Genomic DNA, 19,854 nt, shown 5'->3' with positions numbered 1-19,854 from the left:
CTACTATACTACATATACGAACAGGAAATAGAAACTCTTACCGATAGTACGAAAAATTCATAGATCACTCAGTCAATTATATCAGACATATATCTTCAAAATCGCAAGACTAGGAATGACTAGAAGCGTTCAGCTAAAAAAGTTTCGAGCGAAGCCCCGAATGCCAGGATAAAAAAGAAGAAGTAAGGACAAAACGCGAAACAACATTGAGCAGTTTAGCAACCGCTAACGGAAAACCGAAAGCTAGCGTGGTGTGCCAGACAGATTACTATTTACAATCGCACAATCAATCCATAGCTTCCGGCATCGGTATCGACTGGTCCCGGGATCCCGAGAATCGTAACGCTGGCCACACGCGATTCGTTTCGCGTCCCCCCCCCAGCTTTGCGTGTATCCTTTTCCCTTGATCGATCCGCAAAAAAAGGAAACAAGGAAAAAAAAGATATTTGAGATCAGAGGAATTTCCTTTGACTGGGAAACGGTCGACGGGTGGGGAAAAAAAGCTATCTCTCGAGATAGAAATTACAAGCGTCTAGCGCAGCCGCGCGGTCGAATTCGTAGGTTCGTTTCTAGCTCGCGTAACGATAGCGGCGATGGCGTTGGGAGCACATAGCTGGGTGTGGATAGTGGGTGGTTAGGGGGAGGGGGGGAGTTGCGCCATGTCTCGCGATGCCACCTCTTTTTATTTCTCCATTCGCCGGTGTGTATAGGTCTGCTTAACGGTCCGTGTAAGGTTTACGAGCGTGCCCGGCTTGATCGGGAGGAAGAATTTCCTTTGAGGAAGAGACTCTTTTTCACCGCCCCGGGACCGAGGCCCGCCTCCTTATGTCGTGCGGCGTGCAAAAATCTGCCGCGCGCGCGCGCTCTCTCTGTCTCTCGCGTTAATTCATGACGGGCGTGAAGGGAATTGCCGCGGACCGGCCAGGGAAATAGAGCAGGAATTTCGCGTCGAACGAGTCCCAGACGTACGATTTATCGGGCACCGGGCAAACGAGAGCTCGACGCGGCCAAATACCTAAGGTCTTCGGTAACGGCGATTGCTATCCTGCGTGGTTCCACGAGTCTATACGCGATGGAGAAAATTGTAAGACGAAAGAAAATTGTCTGCTTCAAGTATATAATGTTAACAACTCTTTGCCGACCGGTCATTTGCTCGTAAAAATTTAGTTCGACGTTACTATTTTGATTTTATTTATTTTATTAATCGCAAAAGATATTTAATATTTAAAAAGTTATATAATGATATTGAAGCTTGCGGTGGTACAATTTAACACATTTATCTTAATAATAAATAAAAAATTAATGGTTACTGTGACAACTGATTCACAGGCTACCGATCGGGGGGGGGGGGGGCGAACCGATTTATAGGCTGCCAGACGGTAAAGGGTTTAAATCCATGTTATGAAAAGAAAATTGTATACTTTTTAAACCTCGAACACCAGACGTCGTTGTAGATTATGATTGAGGGAGTTATACTTGAATGTATCGTCTGACTCGTGGTCTATTATACTACGCTGCGTTACCTCAGCGACCAACAAAGACTGACCGTCTTCCGAATGCAAGAGCAGAATAACGCGTTGCAGTGCCATGACTGCTACATAATCTTGCCAAATGATGGAGACAAACTCGTTCCAATAATTGATCTCTCAGATAATCGAATTTGGAAATATTCATCGATTCAAACCGAAATGAATGTATTTTAAAAATAATATGCACATTTATTCTTCTTCTTTCATTTATATATTTTCTCCGATTATGCCGCATTGAAGGAAAACCAAATTAGTTATTTCAAATCACCAATACAATGGTACAGTCGAAATTTTAGAAAATTATATTTTCTATAAATTTGTCTCTTAACCTTAAAAAAGAAACCAAATAAAGTACGGTGTAACCATAATAATGAATCTAGCAAAAGTTTGTTAGTGCATGTTCGCGAAAGGATGAGGTCATCGTAATTTCGTAAAATTATGAAATCAGATTACAAGTTAGCGAACGCCATAGTAGAAATTTTCGTATCGTTAACAAGAAATTCGGCGGTGGATACGTATTAAATCGCTTAGGTAGCAGAAATTAGAGATACGGATGGACGATGTATCTGTTTTGGTTCGAAAGTACTGTAATTACTCTTGCGCATGTTATGGATATTTTAGGAAGCAAGTTTTAATGAGGATCAATTAAGATTTTACTCTATTTTGTAATTAACAATCCCCTTGGTGCTTGTTTTGGCCGGGGGGGATGTTTTGTGAAACTGGAAATTTCTACGACGATGCGCTTCGAAGTAATTACGACTTTACACAAATTCGAGATGGAGCTTTTTAAATGATGGCCTTCGTCGGAATAGACGAAACTTGGCAAACGTGTACTGATATTAATTTTAGTTAGGACGCGTATCACTGTAATTATTTTATCTATACGTTTAATCGATACCTACAGGGTGTTGAGAAATTATGCGTAACGACCTTTTCAAATTTTCAGTTATCGTGCGCTAAAAATTCTGTTTGAGCTTGTTTTTGCACGCTTCGCGAAACTTTTTCGAGATATTAGATTTGATGTTAACACACCACGAACAATCAACGAGCTGGAAGACATTATTATAGCCGCGATTAATGTTACGCAACAGCCTTTATATTAAAATAGAAAAACCCGAAATATCTCAAGTAGTTTGTGTTTCATTTGAATTTAAAGACGCGACGCTCAATTTGGACATCCCTGTATCACTATCCGCGCGAAAACATTGAAAGAAAACGTGGAGCCGTGAACGAAAACTTTTAACAATCGTGTTGCATGTTACGCTCATTGGTGGACGCACACCTTGACACATACGCGTCGGTGTGGCAGTCCATGAGCGGCGGTCCTGTCTGAAACAGACAGACTGGTAGTTTGCGGAGGCGCTTTAAAGTTCTCATTAAGCGATCGAGGTCTGTGGGACACTTCTGTGTCTCATTGTTTGCTTTGTTTGGTGTTTACGCCACTGCGCCGGGGCTGCAGCCGCGTCGGTAGCGGCAGGCGTTAGCGTTGGCATCGACTAACAGCCACCGAGACGCGCAGCGAGACACGAAGAGACCGGAGGATAGAGGGAGAAACGGAGGAGGAGGCTGAAGGGAGCGATAGGTTCAGAAGAGGACGGAGGATGGCTTTCATTAAGCTTGCATTGTCTCAGCACCGCACTATTATAGCCGAGTGAATAACTTGGAGCCATCCGCTAGTCGGAGCGAGGAAAAGCCTCTCGCTCCCCTTTTTTTTTTCCTTCCTCCCCTGTTTCCCACTCGCGCTCCTCTTCTTCCATCCACGCCCATTCATTCGTCCTCTCTCTTGGCCCGATTCGTCTCCATTCCTCTTTCTTCGATCCGACCCGACCTCCTCTTCCTCCGGCCACCAATTTATTCTGTGACCTCGACACCGCACGGCGATCCGTCTTTCCGCCATCCTGATCCACAGGGAGCAACGCGGCGTGGATCATAATTCTCAAAATAAGAATTACAATACGACCACAAGGTCGTCAGCGACCGGTTCTGCGCAATTGCGTGTTCAATTGTTGCAATTGTTTTATCATGGTTTTTCAAAAAGTCAGAGATCTTTTTGAGGGAATTTATATTTTCGTCTTCGTAGATTAAATTTGTTGCATTAGTTCAGTAAAGGAGCTGCTGTTAATGATTGATTGTCAGAGTTGCAGGTCACTTAGTCCGATTCTTATAGCAGATAATCATGAGTGACACTCGAATAGCGGTTAAAAATATTGACATAATTATCCTGTCTTTCCTAGTGAGTTTTAGAGTTGGTACTTGTTAAAAAAGACACCTCTGCATAAACAAATTACAATTTACTATTCTCGCTGCGCACATTTCCTCTGACAGTATCATGTTCCAGTTTAGATTTAGACCGCAGTCAATTGGGCGATGACAGTTTTTTGAAGACTTAAAACAGACTATTAATCGATAAAATGTTATTCCGATTTATAAAAATTCAACGCTTAGTAGATAAAAGATATAAGTAGCAATTGTATACGGTTCTAAATATTAATACATTATTGTGCAATTTATGCAATTAAAAGAGATCGAGAGATAAATGCATTTTATTTTTATCGGGAACCTATTTATTTTCTACATACCGTTACAGGATTTATTTGGTCCATCTCTCTTACATTTTCGCAAAGTTCCAGCGTTTCGAATTAAACCGGATACGTGCCCCAATATTTCTTGACGTAAATAAATTTGAAATTATAAATTCTGCCTTGTCACGATGCAGTCTGGCACATTTATTCGCGCCACGTTATTCCATTGCGTTCATATATCCACCGTTTTTAATTAACTAACGAGCAACATTATTTTGTTGAACTCTGCTCGTGACTTTAATTAAACTTAATTTAAAAAAAAAAAAAAGAAAAAAGATACTACCAACTCGCAGCTGTCTGAATATCGCAGCGAATTTGCCGGTTTATATACATTATTACAGTAAATAAAGCTGTTTTCTTATGGGCTATGTCGATGAAATCGTCGATGACAATCAACGTTAACACTGCTATCGCCGATTCATTTTTGTTATGAAACAATAAAATGTATTTCCACGTTCCCCACTCTCGTCGTCGCGCGAATCGTTTATCGCAATTCAAACACGAACGTGAAATTGATCACGTATCGTAAAGATCTATTATAGAATGTGGATGATGTTTGAAATTTTTGCCGTGATTACTGAAAACTGAAAAATATGGGCGGTACATTAAATGGTGAACTTGGATGTGAGATTGTGTTGATAAAGGGCATAGCCGATTAAGATGGTCAAAGCTGCCCTTAGAGGCTTTTCAATGGGCCATATACCGTTCGATAGCTGACCAATAAAAACTCATCTGTGCAAAATTTTAACCCTGTAACTTGTCCATGAGGGTAGTTACAGGGTAAATTAGATTTCGCGGTTTTCCGGCATTTTTCCACCTTTAGCGGCTTTCCAAAATTTTGAAAAAAATATGGCTTATTTTGGACATCATGCCGGATGTTACAGAATTTTTTCAGATTTTTCAGTTGCAAGCTGTGATTATCAAAAATGAAAAACCCCCCAAAAATCGGAAAATTGAAGATTTCTCGAAAACTAAAATAGGCAACACTTTTATATTAATACCTGATAAGATACTATCACGGCTCGTATACTCAATTTTTCTCAGATTTTTGCTAATATTATTATATAAATTTTTAAATATTAAATATCTTTCGCGGTGAATAAGATAAATTAAATCGAAATGGAAGCGAAAATTTTTACGATCGGATGATCGATCGATAAAGTGATACGAGAGGTGCGTGAAGTCGTATAATTTAATCAAACTAATTTTCAGAAACAAAAGAAATGAAGTACGCGGAGAGAAATAATTACTAGGACACGATGTAACAAACAGTTTAACGTAAAACGATGGCAGAAAGCGTCGTGAGTGACAACTTTTTTTTCGCGCCGGGCAACCCGATACTTCGATTTTTTCAAACCAGCGAAGCGAGAACCCTCCTTGTCGAACGACAAAACGACCGTGATGAAGCGGTCAGTCGGCGCCGGCAGTAGCCTTGATTCCGCGCGGAAAGGCGCCAGTCTCTCTGTTCCGTTGCGTGCCGTCACCGAAACGGGGTCCGCGAGAGGTGGGGAGCGGAGGAGAGTTTTTAACGAGTACCCGACGATCGTAAAATCTTCACTGTCCTCGAGCGTTCGTTAATTACTCGCGGCCTCAAAACTGTGGTCGAAGCTCGTTCGCCTGTTAGAATCGCTATCGGCTCCGACGCGACGTCCTCTCGCCGAGGAATCCCTGTTACGCGTTGCACGTGTACACGTCGACGGATCTCTCTGGATTCGAGCGGGTTCTATCGCCCGGCTCGAGGTCGGGTCGTTAATGACGCGAAGGAACGCCGTTTCCGTTGGTACACGGGGACAGGAGGGGGTGGGGCAGGGAACAGGGACAGGGGGCGGGAGGAGGGTGTCGGAGAAGGGACGACTCGTCGTCCGTCAGAGCCATAGTTCCGTTTGCCCGATTAGTAGGTTTGATGTCCGTGGCTCCTCGCCGCCCTCGTTTCCCGCACCCCCACTACCCCCGCCGCGTCGTCGTTCTCGTCGCCGTTGTCGTCGTCGTTGTCATCCCGGTTATTACAGAGTCGTCGCGCGATTGCTCTTATTTCTACCATTTCGTCAGTTTCTTTTCCTTCTTTATATCTGTTAACTCCTCTTGCTCGCTTTCACAACCGTCGCGGAAGCGGTTTAGAGTGGCCAACACGCCATTGTTGTTTCGGCGGATGGGTAATTGGGGGTTGGGTAAACGACTTCGGCGGAGACGTAACGGTTAACAATGTGGACGACGATCGCGCGTTTAAGAACGTTCCGGGCCGACGCCGCTTGTATGCCCCCGACGGTGCTGTAATACGCGAAACTGTTTGTAGGAAATTCTTTGAATAATCCCTTCACGAAATAGGAACAGTCGCCGTTAAACCGAAACGCTTACTGTTAGGCGACCATTCTTAGCTCGGAGCATTGATTTTAGGGGTTTATGCTGTCACTTGAACAAACAGTTGGATTAGTTTTATTTCGATATCGTCGAGTGATCTAAATTTTACTACAATTCTTGGAATCGAAAAGAAAGACAGAAAATATTTATTTCTGTCTACATTTTCGTGTGTGCTTAAATTTTTATGAAAAGAGAGAAACAACAAAAATTAAAATATCATAATTTTTTAGCAATTTTAACTTCTTGCATTTCTTTATCTATCAAATTAATATAACCTGGCTTTGCCAGGATTTTTGGGTAGATTTTCACCATTTAACCTGTTAAAATTTATTGCAATTTTCAACTTTCAACAATCTTGAATTCTATAAATATTAATGTAATTTTTGTACACTCCTTGTGTTACAAGCATTTTCACCAAAAACTTGACTTTTGCGGTGATTCGCTAATTGTGTCGCTTCTCAGAACATTTGTTAATTTAGCTCGTAAGATTTTCATTTAAATGCGAATTTAAACGTTTAACTTGGACGCTTGTCTGGGTATGTTTTAAAAATGTAAGCGTTTAAATAACTTCACGCGTTACTGTGTAAATGTCGGAACTTTTAAGCTCGTGCTGGGATTACTTTTATTATCTTTGGTTTATAAATATAAAGATGTAGCCTGAAACCCATGGTATTATCCTGAGGATAAGAAAGGATCATGAGGTTTCCCTTCCGGGGTGTGCAGAGAGTACGCGCTTCCGTAATATTCTTTTGTAAGAATTTTACAAACCACGTAATTTTTCTCGGCGCACTTCTGGTCATTTTTTCAGAATGCGAATATATAATATTTGTATTTTCGTTGAAATTCTTGAAACGTGATTAATGCGTAGCCAAATATAATGAAATGTGAAATGAATGAAATAGCTATTAATATTTTTGTTCATTATTTTGGATTCGAAAAATTACATCTAGTTTTCTTGAAAATTTACATCTAGTTCAGATATCATCATTATTTTCATTATTAATCTTGAAATACAGTATTCACTGTCTTCATACAATCTTTTAATTATATCATGTTAACCACATAATATAGTTTTGTGACAATAATTTAGAATCACTATGTGCAGTACAGCTGTACGATATTATTGTTATGTGCTCCTACACTAACGAAATTTCCTTAAGAAATCTTATTGTTGAAAAGTTCCATATATTGACATATTAAATAGTAACATTAAAGCACGCGATATCACATTTTTCTTCCTTAATTCTCATGATTAATATGAAATTCATTACTTACCATAATCTCAGCTCAATCAAAACGGGAGACAAAATACAAATGTGAGACAAAGCATCGAATTGATTAAAATTATTTATAATTTTCTTAATTATACAAATAAAAAATAATATATAATTTGCATAACTATATAATTGATTAAAATTATATAGTTAGAAAAATATTGGTACAAAGTCGAAACGCCATTCTCGATTTTCATCTTACTGCATATGAAGAGTATAAAAGTGATAAACGAATGATTTTCTATGGTATTGTCGAAGTGTGAAGATTGAAGGAATGTCCGAGGCACTAAATTGACAGTATAGATGTAAACGTTATTCTAAAGCCCTGTTTGAGGGCTTCGGACACTTCAGTTTGTACTAAACTTGTTTCTATAGTGAACACATTTCAAATCCTCTTCCCCGAGCTTATGTTCGAGGCTGACTAACAACAGAATTCTGCGATGCTACATTATTATGCAATTTGCGTTAAGGCTGTAAGCCCCGGCCTTACACTATTGTACGAAACTACTGTTCCTATACACTTCGATAAACAATACGATGACAATATACGATGATTAGAGTTCCAAGTAATCAATCATTCTTTCCACAATACACGAATTAATAGCTCGTGTGAATTTATAATACCAATTCTCCCCTGGTTAACTTTGTTATTTATAAAATTAAAGCATTCTTAAGTTATTAAAAAGAAACCTTTCAATATGTAATAATTTTGTTAGCAGTCAAACTGAAGAAAAATAACTATTACAATCTTCTCCGTATAATTCGGAGAAAACCATAATCATTTATATTTCGCAAGCTCTTTGAAAGAATACTCTGCATCATTTGATTCGCATTTTTAACTCTTTTAATACCGACCCTTCAGTACACTTTGGATTATTTATTAAAGCGGTGTAAAACGGTTCTGTCTTTTCTTCTCAAAAATTCAGAAACGAGCAGCGAAACACGAGTCGGTAGATTTTGCAATTTCAAAATGACCGTACATTCGTAACGTAGTCTATAAAAAATTAGAAAATTAGTTCTAACAATTACAAAGTACATACAGAAGCAGACTAGGACATACAAATTTCATTTATTAAGAATATTAAAATAAATTTTTCTCAAACGTAGCCAGCAACGATGTATCGTTAATTTGACACTGGAAGTATTAAAAACGGACCGCGCTATTTTCCTCACGCTGTTAACAAGTCCTAGTATAAAACCGTTGACGACTAATTCTACAAACGGCTACTAAAACGTCTTGCTATCTATCAAATTACGTGTCGCGTCCCAGTGTCAGCAAATGCGCGGCTCCCTCAAAAAAAAAAAAGAACTCGTTGCTCATGCTCTCGAGTTTCTCGTTGTTTTCCTCTGTTATCCAATCTGCACGCGTACGAGCTCGCGTGAAAAAGACGGGGGGGGGGGGGGGGTCGAGGAACCCGTCCCGCATTTTTCGAACTCGGTTTCGCGTATTTTCTCGAAGCACGCGGAGATAGTGACTGAAACCTTTCAGTCGCAAACGACTTCTGCCACTCCTGTCCCTGGGCAAACGCGGCGGTGGCCTCAAGATAGATTCGCTCTGACATCTAATTCTATCCTTCTCTTTCTATTTAGCGTATGCAACCACAATTTCCGTCTTAAAAATTCGCTGTTTATTTAGCCGACAAAATCTGTAATGAAAGTATAAATCTGTAATAAATAGTGGTGCAAGTCACATTTTTGTCATTGTAAGAAAAAAGTATTATTGTTTATTGAGGAAAATTTCAGCACATTTTTAGGTTGTTGCATCGTTTTATAAAAATGGATATAATTTATAAAATATCAGACTGGTTATTTATCGTGTTCAACGCAGACGATTAAAATGACTTTTTAACCATTAAAACTGAAATGTGTTAAGATAATTTAGAGTTAAGTCAACTTACGATAACTTTATAATTTATTTCCTAATTTTCTTTTATTTATCTCCTTTTTATTGCCTAATAATGGTATAGTTATAGTTAAACTAATTGCAAGCAGTTATTTTAGAAAAATTATCCATATTGAAATGTAAATTTGAGAAATAACAAAGGAACGTGTACATTATTGAGAAAAATTGATAACATTTGTATAGTTTTCAACGCTTCTTAGTTTTCATCCAATAACCAATGCTTGCATCGAAACCTGCCGTTTGCTTACAGATTCCGTTTTCAACGCGAAAACATTTGTTGTTAGGATAAAAACGATCGGATATTTAATTTTCTCTCGAAAATAGAATACATAATACTCTTACCGTTAATTATCTCGATGCAATCGACACAGCCATCGATATCGTTGGCGCTGACAGTAATTGCTTAATACCTGTTTCAGATACTCCGTCGTTCGCGATAACGCGTTTACCTGGTTTTGGAATTCCGATCGTCGAGGGGATGTCCGTCAGCCTGAAATGCGAGGTGGACAGCAATCCGGCCAGCACGCCGATCTGGCAGCGTGGTAAGTGACAACAATGACGCCTGATTCGATGTTTCGTTCTCTCTGTATCGCGAAAAATATTTCGTGACGCGTCGTTGCGTTACACACGGGGAAAAAAACCTGGTCCCATTTCGAACGTATAAAACCGTAAAATATTCCAAATATGACCAATATTTCACTCCACCGCTTTGATTCCATTGCTACCCTTCAATTTGTGTTAACGGGCAAAACGGAAATACGAAATGTTTATATTATTCGAATAGAAATAATTTAGAGCAGACGAAACTTGACTTATAGAAATTCTTAAATTTTGCAAAGAAATTATAACATCGATGAGAAATAGGCTCGGATAGAAAGTTGAAAAACGTCACTTTATTTTTCTTGTTATTTAAAAAAAAAGTATTTGTAGACGTTGTCTACTAAATTAGCCTTTTTAACAACTCGAAAAGTCTAAGTCTCTCCAACTCTTTTTAAGCGATTAAGTTTGTCGATCATAAATACATATTTAGAAAATTATATCATTGTTCTACGCCTTCTGGTTGTTGATACATATAAACTATATCTAAATAAAACAAAAATTATTTCATCCTCTAGGTATGGATCATTGCAGATGTAGAAAAATACGTGTTAAATATTTTTCAGCGAGCCATACTATGCTAAAGCCTCATTAAAATTGGCGTGGTACACTTGAAAAAGTTCCTTTGTTAGTGCGCAAAGGGCCATTTGTTTGACGACTAGTATGGCGCGTTCCACCGTTCATACTTTTTTCATAATTAATTGGTAGGTTTACTCTTTTTAATGAAGCAAAGAACTTTATAAAATATGAAACGGTTTTTTACAGTAATTTTAAAAAGAAGTGGAACAACGCGCGTCAGTCATTTTTAGTTCTCGGTAGGTTTAGTGTCAAAAAGTTGTCCGACAAAATGACACGTTACTCCAATTTAAAAGAAGATCAGAAGGTAATTTGTTTGTTTCAAAGTCGGCTTGTCGTTAGAAATACTCATTATTCTGCAATATTAATAATTTATAAAATTCTTCCACCCTTACGCCTTGTTTTATATAACTCTGCTGCATATCAAATAATCAGTTCGCTGATCTCATTCGAATTATAAACAATAGTTTAAAAGAATTCTTAAGATCAGAAGTTTTGATTTCAGTAGAATTAATAAAATGTGAAAATAAATACTCTTCTATAACAGAAGAACTTTTACTTAAACATATTACTTAATATTTATTACTTAATAATATTAGTAATAATAATTATTACTTAATATTTAAGTAAACACATTACTTAATGAATAAATCTGGCACACAACAACTCGGTATTTTATTTGACTTTATGGACATTATTAATAAAAGTAATTATTGTCCACAATAAAAGGTACACCTGTTCATCTCAAACCCTAGTTTTACATATTTCTAGTTCTTTCATTATTTCGAACGTTTCGTCAATGAAATGGTTTATCAGCATGCGAAAAATCTCAAATTCCAAATTTAAATCAATGAAACAGTAAAGAAGTTGAAAATTTCCGGCAACATTGTATCTACCAGAAGGTGAAATTAACGCAAACGCAATGTAAGAAATAAATGTTCATCGGAGCTCGAAAACGAAGTTTCACACGATGGAAATTCATGTTACCCTGCTAATTAGTATTCGTTCGAAGAATCAGTTTTCGCTTGGTTGCACCTCCGATCAATGCAAGCTCTTGTTGCAAATTTAACGAGCAATGTTCGCCATTCTCAAATTACCCGATACGTCCGGTGGAAACTGCACTTCATTTACCAAATGGGCTAGCAAGAAAGTTAAGCAAGACTACACTCAAACTCGGACCCGTTCTTCTTAATTTTCTTCCTCCCCCTTCAATCCCGGCTACCTTAAAATTAATTTCCGGCCTATTACTGCGCCCGGCAACTTTCCAGTCATCAGCAAACAAAACGATAAATCGCGTAATCATATTACCTTGTCCTGGGAATAGACAAGGGAACACTAACGCCGGCGCGGCGTCGGCTCCCAACAATAAACAAACTACCCCTGTAAACTGCAAACTCTTTTGTCGAAGTGACTTGCTTCATAAAAATGAAGATAATACTGTTAATTATTTTACTGATCCATTATTATTGGGTGATTCTTATTATCATTGTATAATAGTTTATTTCTATATATGTTTACAATAAAAGGAATATTTTACAAAGATAAAATCGTAATCGAATTTTGTCGAATCATAATTTTAAATGAATATTTTTTGTCCATTTCCCTTCACTTTGGTTCAATGCTTTTAGTCTGCATAGCACACTGACAATTAAATGTATAATTTCTCATTCGATGTTATACTATTATATCTGCTCTATTCTTCTCCATAGCTCATGAATAGCCATAGGAGGGTTATCATATTTTGTCAGCCCTCTTTTCACGATGCAAGTTCTTTATTCGGTTCGTATCTGGACTTCGTAGCACTCCACTTCATCGAGGAAAACTTTTTATATTTAAGTCAGGATTTTAATATTTGTGCCATATGTTTATGTATAAATTAATCTTTGATTCTTCCACCTAAGTGAAACAGTATGAACCTTGCTATGAATGAAAGTGAGCAAGCAAGTGTGTAGAACAAAAATAGCGAACACGTGCGAGCAAGTAATAAGTGGTAAAGAAAAAGTGAGGTTAGCTTAAGCCAGTGAACAGAGTAATCCATTTGGTCAAAAAAAGTATAGTTTGTCAGCGTAATTAAATCACAAGTTGTAAGATAATTTCTTTATAAAGTCTAGAAACGGAAATAAATAAAGACAATACAAGAATCAAAAATTATCTAGTTCTATTAACCTCTTAGGCACGACGCGCCATTATAATGGCTTTCGCGGTTATTTCGTTCTTTATTCAAATGTATTAAGAAAAATGGTAATTTAGTTACGAACAATTTCATTCGCACAAAATACAACCGTATCTAAGAGGTTGAGGTCAGTATTAAGAACAAATAGGTGCTAATAAATACAGCATGGAAGAAGACGTAGTGCAAGGGGTTAAATATTAATAACAAAGGATTAGAATTTTATTCCAATTTTAAGAAACAGATTATTACCAGCAATTTTAGTCACGAGTCTAGTACGATAAAGGATTAAGGAATTGGTAGCACTACCTTTCCTCTCCATTATTACTACTATTTTTATAAGACATGCGGTGTGCGCATACACTTTTGCTGCGGCACAGTAAATAAGCGCGCAGATATTTTCCTTCGTTCATGGCACAGTCGTGTAGCACCCTGTCCTTCTCCTCTCTAATCCCATGTTGTGAATGCTTCGTCAAGATTAAAATTCTACGCTCTGTGTTCGCCTCCTTCTCATTCCGCGGCGTTATCGCTCTTTTTTTTCTTCTCTACGTCCCTGTCTTTTTCCAACCGGAATCAATGAAACTCCGTCGAGATTTCGCTTTCGAAGCGTTTCACGGACTTATTTTCGATAATTGGAAATCTCCTTGTACCAACGCGAACGTCGTTGGCTCGCTCGAATTCGCTCGTCGCATTTTTCCAGCCGCCCCCCCCCTTCCCCCTCTCTCTCGCCAACGAACCCACAGTAATCGATACCGCGACGGTGAAGTGGTCGCGGTACAACGATGCGCCAACCTTTCGAGGACGAAACGAACTTCCAGGAATGTTAAAAAAAAAAAAAGAAACGAGAAGTGGCCACGGGACAAGGCTAGAAAAGGCCTTGGGTACATCGTATTCGCGTTTCCCGGAATCGTAGCTGCCTCTCGACCCGTCCCCGCCCCCCTCCACCCCCCCTTCGTCCTCGGTTAAATGAATAATTTGTTTGATGATCGGGTTCAAAGTAAATCGATCCGGAAAATTTCCGGTGGAAATTTAATGAACACACCGTAAATGGGAAAGTTTGAAGGCCGCGTCGCCGTCCCCTTAAATTCCATTCGATTCGCCGAGGAGAAGAACGAGAACAAAGAAATTATTGCCGGCCGACTGGATTCATTAGCAGTCTCTTGTTCTTTGTCAAGCTCGGTGACAGTAGACTGGCCGACGGCTTGATAAATATTTAAAACCCTCCTATAATTTCCCCCCTTAGCCGGTCCCAGACGCGCGGTCTCGTTTCGTTTTTTCTGCGCCTTTGAGTCTCTTAGCGGATCCTTCAATTCCAATGCACTCTTCCCTGTGTAACAGGATTTTCGCTCAAGGCGTGTTCCTTTAACGAATTCCAAAATATTGGCGCTTGCCGAGCTAAGTGCGCCGGCCTCTGACAGGCGATCGTTAAATAAGGGTCCGCGATCGATGAGTAGATTGATTCCCGCCAATTATTACATCTGTTTCTGGTTAACTCTTTCGCTCTGACGGGCGTATATGTGTATACACCCTCGAAGAATGACCATTTATATACGAAAAGCTATACTTTTATTTGACACTTTACATAAGATACTTTTGTTAATCAACAAACAGTCGACTATAATATAGGTTATAAACTTTTATATTTATTTTAAATACAATAAATATCATTGTAAAATTTAGAGAACAAGAAACGACTTCTATTTCGTAGCATTGCGTAAATCAGTGTCAACTACTCAGTGATACGCTCCGTAGCGAAAGGGTTAATTCAGCCATTGTTGTTGAACTGAAAAGAGTCTACGCCGAATAATGCAATAATATTTAAAAATTCTTCAAACGTTTCCACTGTTTGGTATCCTCATGTTTTTCGTAAATACATAAAATCCGTAATCCAATTCTATCGAATTATGCTAAAAGAGTTTAAATTTAATATTTCTCAAAATCTCGCACTGATTTTAGAAAATTGAATTTCGCGGACTTTGACGAAACTGACATAACCTAACTTTGTCGGCTCGTATAACAAGCAGCATCCTATATTGAGTACGCTCGTTCGTCATATACAATTGCAATAATCCACAATATGATGTGATTAGGTAACTATAATTCATACAGTCGCGGGCACAATACAATATTGCGCCAGATACGTGGCAATACCAGATTTAACAAAGGCTCAATAGTCGATAAAACGTAATCGACCATCCAGAGGATTTCCGGTTCGCGTTGGCGTAACCTTGTCTAGGGACGACATTAACCCAGATTCAGCGTTATGTGTCCCGCGACCCCTATATCTGCGCACACCGTACGAAATGTCTATGCGAGTACATTGTCGACCAGAAGTATGAGAATCCCGATGGTGGAAGACGCAAACAAGTTTTACCGTTTCAAAATGAATTTAATGTATCCTACCGAAACTGCTTACTCGTTTGTTTGCTCGGAATTGAAATCTGCGAGCGCGCGTTATTTCAAAAATTGAAAACTCGATTTGTCATCGCAATGAAATCGGGTTGCCGCGCCTTTTTAATTTATTTTTCCGAAATTTCTAGTCTCCGCAGTTTTTATATCGAGATCTAATCGATATTATTTTTACTTATAAATAGTATATAAGAAAAAAGAACGAAAATGATGTAATATAAAAGTGATACATAAAGAACTTATATAGTGTTTTAGTAGCTAGTATCGCTGTATTTGAGAATCGGTTTGGTGTATTTCCAAAGAAGTTAAATTATGTACTAAGTATATTTGCTGTTTTTGTTGCTTTAGTCATACAATTTTGAAATCCTAAATTAGTTTTAAAGTGTTGTACGTGAAATATGTCCTTTGATCGTATTGCTTTAACGAGAACCTTCAGCTTTATTAGTTCTAGAATGGATGAACAATCGATTATATAGTCACTGATTTTTTTAAATATAAACGTCAAATAAACTGTGTCTTGTAACTAATGGTGACTCTACGAACCAGTCGTTAGAGCTGCGCAAATTAAATAAACCGTGTAACTCGGCTCTTTTCCCTGGAATCTTGAAAGGCAATTTAGCCGAATTCAAACGTAATAAGAAAGTTTGGACGAACCATGTAACTCTGTTCCATCCGCGACAGAGAAAAAAAGATTTAATTTCCCACAATTTCTTTCTCGAGCTCGAAACGCGAACACCACGAGATATCTACTAGAGGGCATTACGCGGATCTTTTGTAATTTCGCAATGATTGTTCGACGTTCCCGCTCTACCGACAACAGTTCCAGTACTTATGGCCGGGATTGTACATGTAGCTTTACGTAATGGCCGCGCCGCGAGCTGTTACGCGTCCAGCCCGGGGAATTAACGTTTGTTTTAATGGACGTACTTTTCGACGGCCAAGTCGGCGTGTAACGGCGCTCCCGGACCCCCGGCTACTGCAGATTCATTCTCTCCTGAGTGTGATGCACGAGCCACCGGCGCAACGTGTTTTCGGGCTCGATTCGCGCTGCGAACGGTGTCGGCGATAACGATTCCGGGGGCCGGACCGCGTGATTTGCAACTTGATTGCTCGATTCTGAAACGCCCGAGCACCGATAGGCGAACGAGAGACGCTCGATACCGAGCGCCGGGCTGACGGTTTTTCGATTTCCTTTCTGATGTATCGAGCTGCTCTGGGAAACGCTCGCGCGCACGCGGAAAAGGATCAAAGTGGGAGTGAAAGGGAGCAAATAAGGGAGAAAGATTGCGGGGGGGAGGGGGAGAGAGAGCTGCATCGTCTGCTCGCTGCACGAATATTGACAGCGGAAAAGCGATAGATACAAATATCCAGATAATTCTGCTGCAAATTAACAATTTTTCGGTTCGGTGGTCATTTTCGGTCGAGTTGTTGAACGCGGCATATCAAATAGCGGCTAAAAAACCGTATTACGGTACGGTCTCCCCGTGGATAGCAATATCTCAGGACCGTCGAGCGTCGACAACAGAATAGGTATGACGTATTTACATCGCGAATATATTACAGCTTTTCCAGTATTCTATCAGACAGCGAAGCGTTCTGATTCTGTGAAAAAGTGTCTCATTAGTCCCTTTCACGCTTTCAGACGAAGTATTATTTCAATCATTAGTTTTAATGCTAGTAGGTTACTTAATTTTTAACGTAAGTAGAAGTAACTGTATTTTATTTCACTACTCTAATTAACTATTACTAATGTTATATATGACTTCGTTATATATGTAATCGCTTCCAATATTTATTTCTTATTTTCATATCAAGTCGAATTTTGCCACCCCCGATTGTACGCATGGGTATAAAGTCGTCTGCACCTGTCTTAAATATTCTGAATTATTACACATTACTGTTCTATTTTATTAACAGGTTGAACGCCACGCCAATTTTACCGGGATTGTCCGTGGCCACGATGAAATTTCCATTTACCGATACATATATGTTGAAATATTATATACAATAGATAAATGTTTTTAAAATGTTTATTTCAAATGTTTTATACTGCATCCATTTCTTCGCACCACTACATCAACGATGATAATAATAAGAAATTATAAGCGTTGTCATTTGCCTAACTTTCTTATGATTTTTTCAATCCGGGCACGCCGGTCACCGGTGGCCCCCGTGGCGTCACAGCCAAGTTAGGTGCCGGTCACCGGTGACCCCCGTGGCATTCAACCTGTTCAAATAAAATAAGATCACCTTCGTCTTGCCATCAGTTCCCATAACGACGGTTCCGGGCTCCCCCGTTTGTGCGCGGTCGCGCGAACGCGAGTATTAGAGCCACGACCTCGGCAGCGTCGAAGATCGACATCCGCGCGTCTGAAAAAGTCACGCTATCCATTCGGTTATCTAAAAACGGGTCGATGTTCCTCCCCCGGGTTGTCGTCGAAGTTGTTTTCCAACAATTTCCCCGGCACTTGCCAGACGCCGCCGATCGGTGTTCGCCGCGCGGACGGCGGCGCTTCGATAGTTGAATTCTTTTCCACCGGCTGGAAAATTCGATACCGTTCGTTCTCCGGGACCGAAACTATACACCGACGTAGTAACAGTTACCAGACTTTTTCTCGCCGCGGCAGCCGACCGCGCACACCTTTCGCTCGGCGGTCACGATTTAGAGAAAGGATTTATCAGCTCGCGGCTCCGCCGGAGATCGGTAACGATGTTGGCTTTTTTGCCCGTGGAACACGCCGGCAAATAAAAGTTCACCGCGGTATAATTTCCTTTATTCGTCGTCAATCAGACTAACCCCGTGCGCCGAAGGAGGCGAAAGAAAGGGACGGTCGCGGATGAAAGAAGGGGGGGGGGGGGGGGCGGGCAGAGGGGGCGCGTGAGGGGCGCGAGGCGAGGATTTTCAGGCTCGCGAAAACCCTCGGAGACCACTTTCTTGATTAGACCGAGCGCGGTTTAAGCGAGGCGAACGCCATTACATTCGTTAAACGCATCGGCTGCCCCGGCGAACTTTTTACGGCGCCACGGTTTTTTCGAATTCGCCGGTGTTCGACCGTGTCTCTTTCGTGCTCGAAGTATCCATTAAAGTTACGATAGCGCCGCTTTCCCGATCCCGCCGCGAGCTACCGTACAGTGAACATAATAAAATTGATGTACAGAATATTTGCGGAAGAAGAGGCTGAACTTTCGAAGCTTGATCCACTCTCTTCTGAGCAGGCAAAGTCTTGTGTGTTCGATCAACGAACATTGTCTATGATACAACGTTGGATCTTCTTGTTTTAAAAAATACGAAATCGTTCTGCAGAATAATTCTAGAACAGTTGTCAACGGAAACTAATAATTATCATTAAAATTGAAATAAATCCAAACGATCTGAAATTTTTGAGAAAATTTGTTTTTCCATTCTGGAAACAATTTAATGCAAAATTATTTGTACTTAATTCGAGTCGGCCTAAAAAATACTATCAAAATGCACATTTTCAACATTTTTCTTTTAAATTTATTGGTAGTTGATTTCTTTCTTGAATTCCTTTTCTGAGTATTTTTCATTCACGACGTTACTAATAATTTATCCTGCGTAAAATTTGGTTATAATGAGTGTTGCGTGCGATTAAAATTGTGTTTTAATAAGAACTTAATTGCCGAATCATTGTTTCAAACATTTTCATAAAGTCAAAGTAATATTGGTGACGAAATCGACAGAATTAAAGTTTATTAGAGTAACTACTCTGTTACTCATCGGACAGTGGATTTTTGCTCGTTAAGTTTATTGGCAGCTGGCTAAATGCGGTTCATTTCTATATATATATTACAACTCGACTCTCTGAATAATTTACAGTACAGACGTTTTAATTTAATTCCACTACCATACGACAGTTTTACAAATATTTTTATCAACTATTAAATATTCTGTACTCTGTTATCTGGGTTTTAATTATTAAAGATTTTAATGAACGATTTCGAGAGTTATATTTTTATAAAATCTTAAGAAAAGTCGATAATTATTTCTCAATATTGAAACCATGTAATGTGTTGTCTAATTATATTGCACGACAATCAATGCTATTATCTTACATTTTATAAATAACATAATTCTGCGCATTATTAATAAAGAACTAGGATATCCATTATTCTAAATTATTCCTTCATTTTGTTTTCCTTCCAGGCGAACTTCAAGCTTCTGAGTAATAATGATGTTGCATTTCTCGGATGTTAGATATTTCAAGCTGGGCTGTTCGAACTTAATAAAGTTAAAATTAAAGCCTGCGCACACAAGGTATCGCAAGTTTAACTGTGCTCGCCCAGTTATTTCTTGGGTTACTAAATACAGGTACAGCGTTATTTCACTTGAAGCATCGTCGCGGTATTAAATTCTCCTCATTTCCTTTTCATTGAATTATTCATTTCGTTTCATCTTTAAATACTACAGACACCCAAAATTCCAGATGAGGATTAG

General features: G+C 39.2%; 1 protein-coding gene across 1 annotated transcript in view; it reads left to right on the top strand.

Moving 5' to 3' along the window:
* Tei (irregular chiasm C-roughest protein teiresias) overlaps positions 1–19,854 on the top strand; it is a 421,356-nt gene that overhangs the window by 261,865 nt on the left and 139,637 nt on the right. The window contains exon 6 of the mRNA XM_078187331.1: positions 10,066–10,188. Coding sequence (XP_078043457.1) covers positions 10,066–10,188 — 123 coding nt within the window. The remainder of the gene's footprint in view (positions 1–10,065; positions 10,189–19,854) is intronic.

This window comes from Augochlora pura, chromosome 7 (assembly GCF_028453695.1).
Source record: "Augochlora pura isolate Apur16 chromosome 7, APUR_v2.2.1, whole genome shotgun sequence".
Classification (NCBI taxonomy): domain Eukaryota; kingdom Metazoa; phylum Arthropoda; class Insecta; order Hymenoptera; family Halictidae; genus Augochlora; species Augochlora pura.
This window is presented reverse-complemented; position numbering and strand designations above follow the sequence as displayed.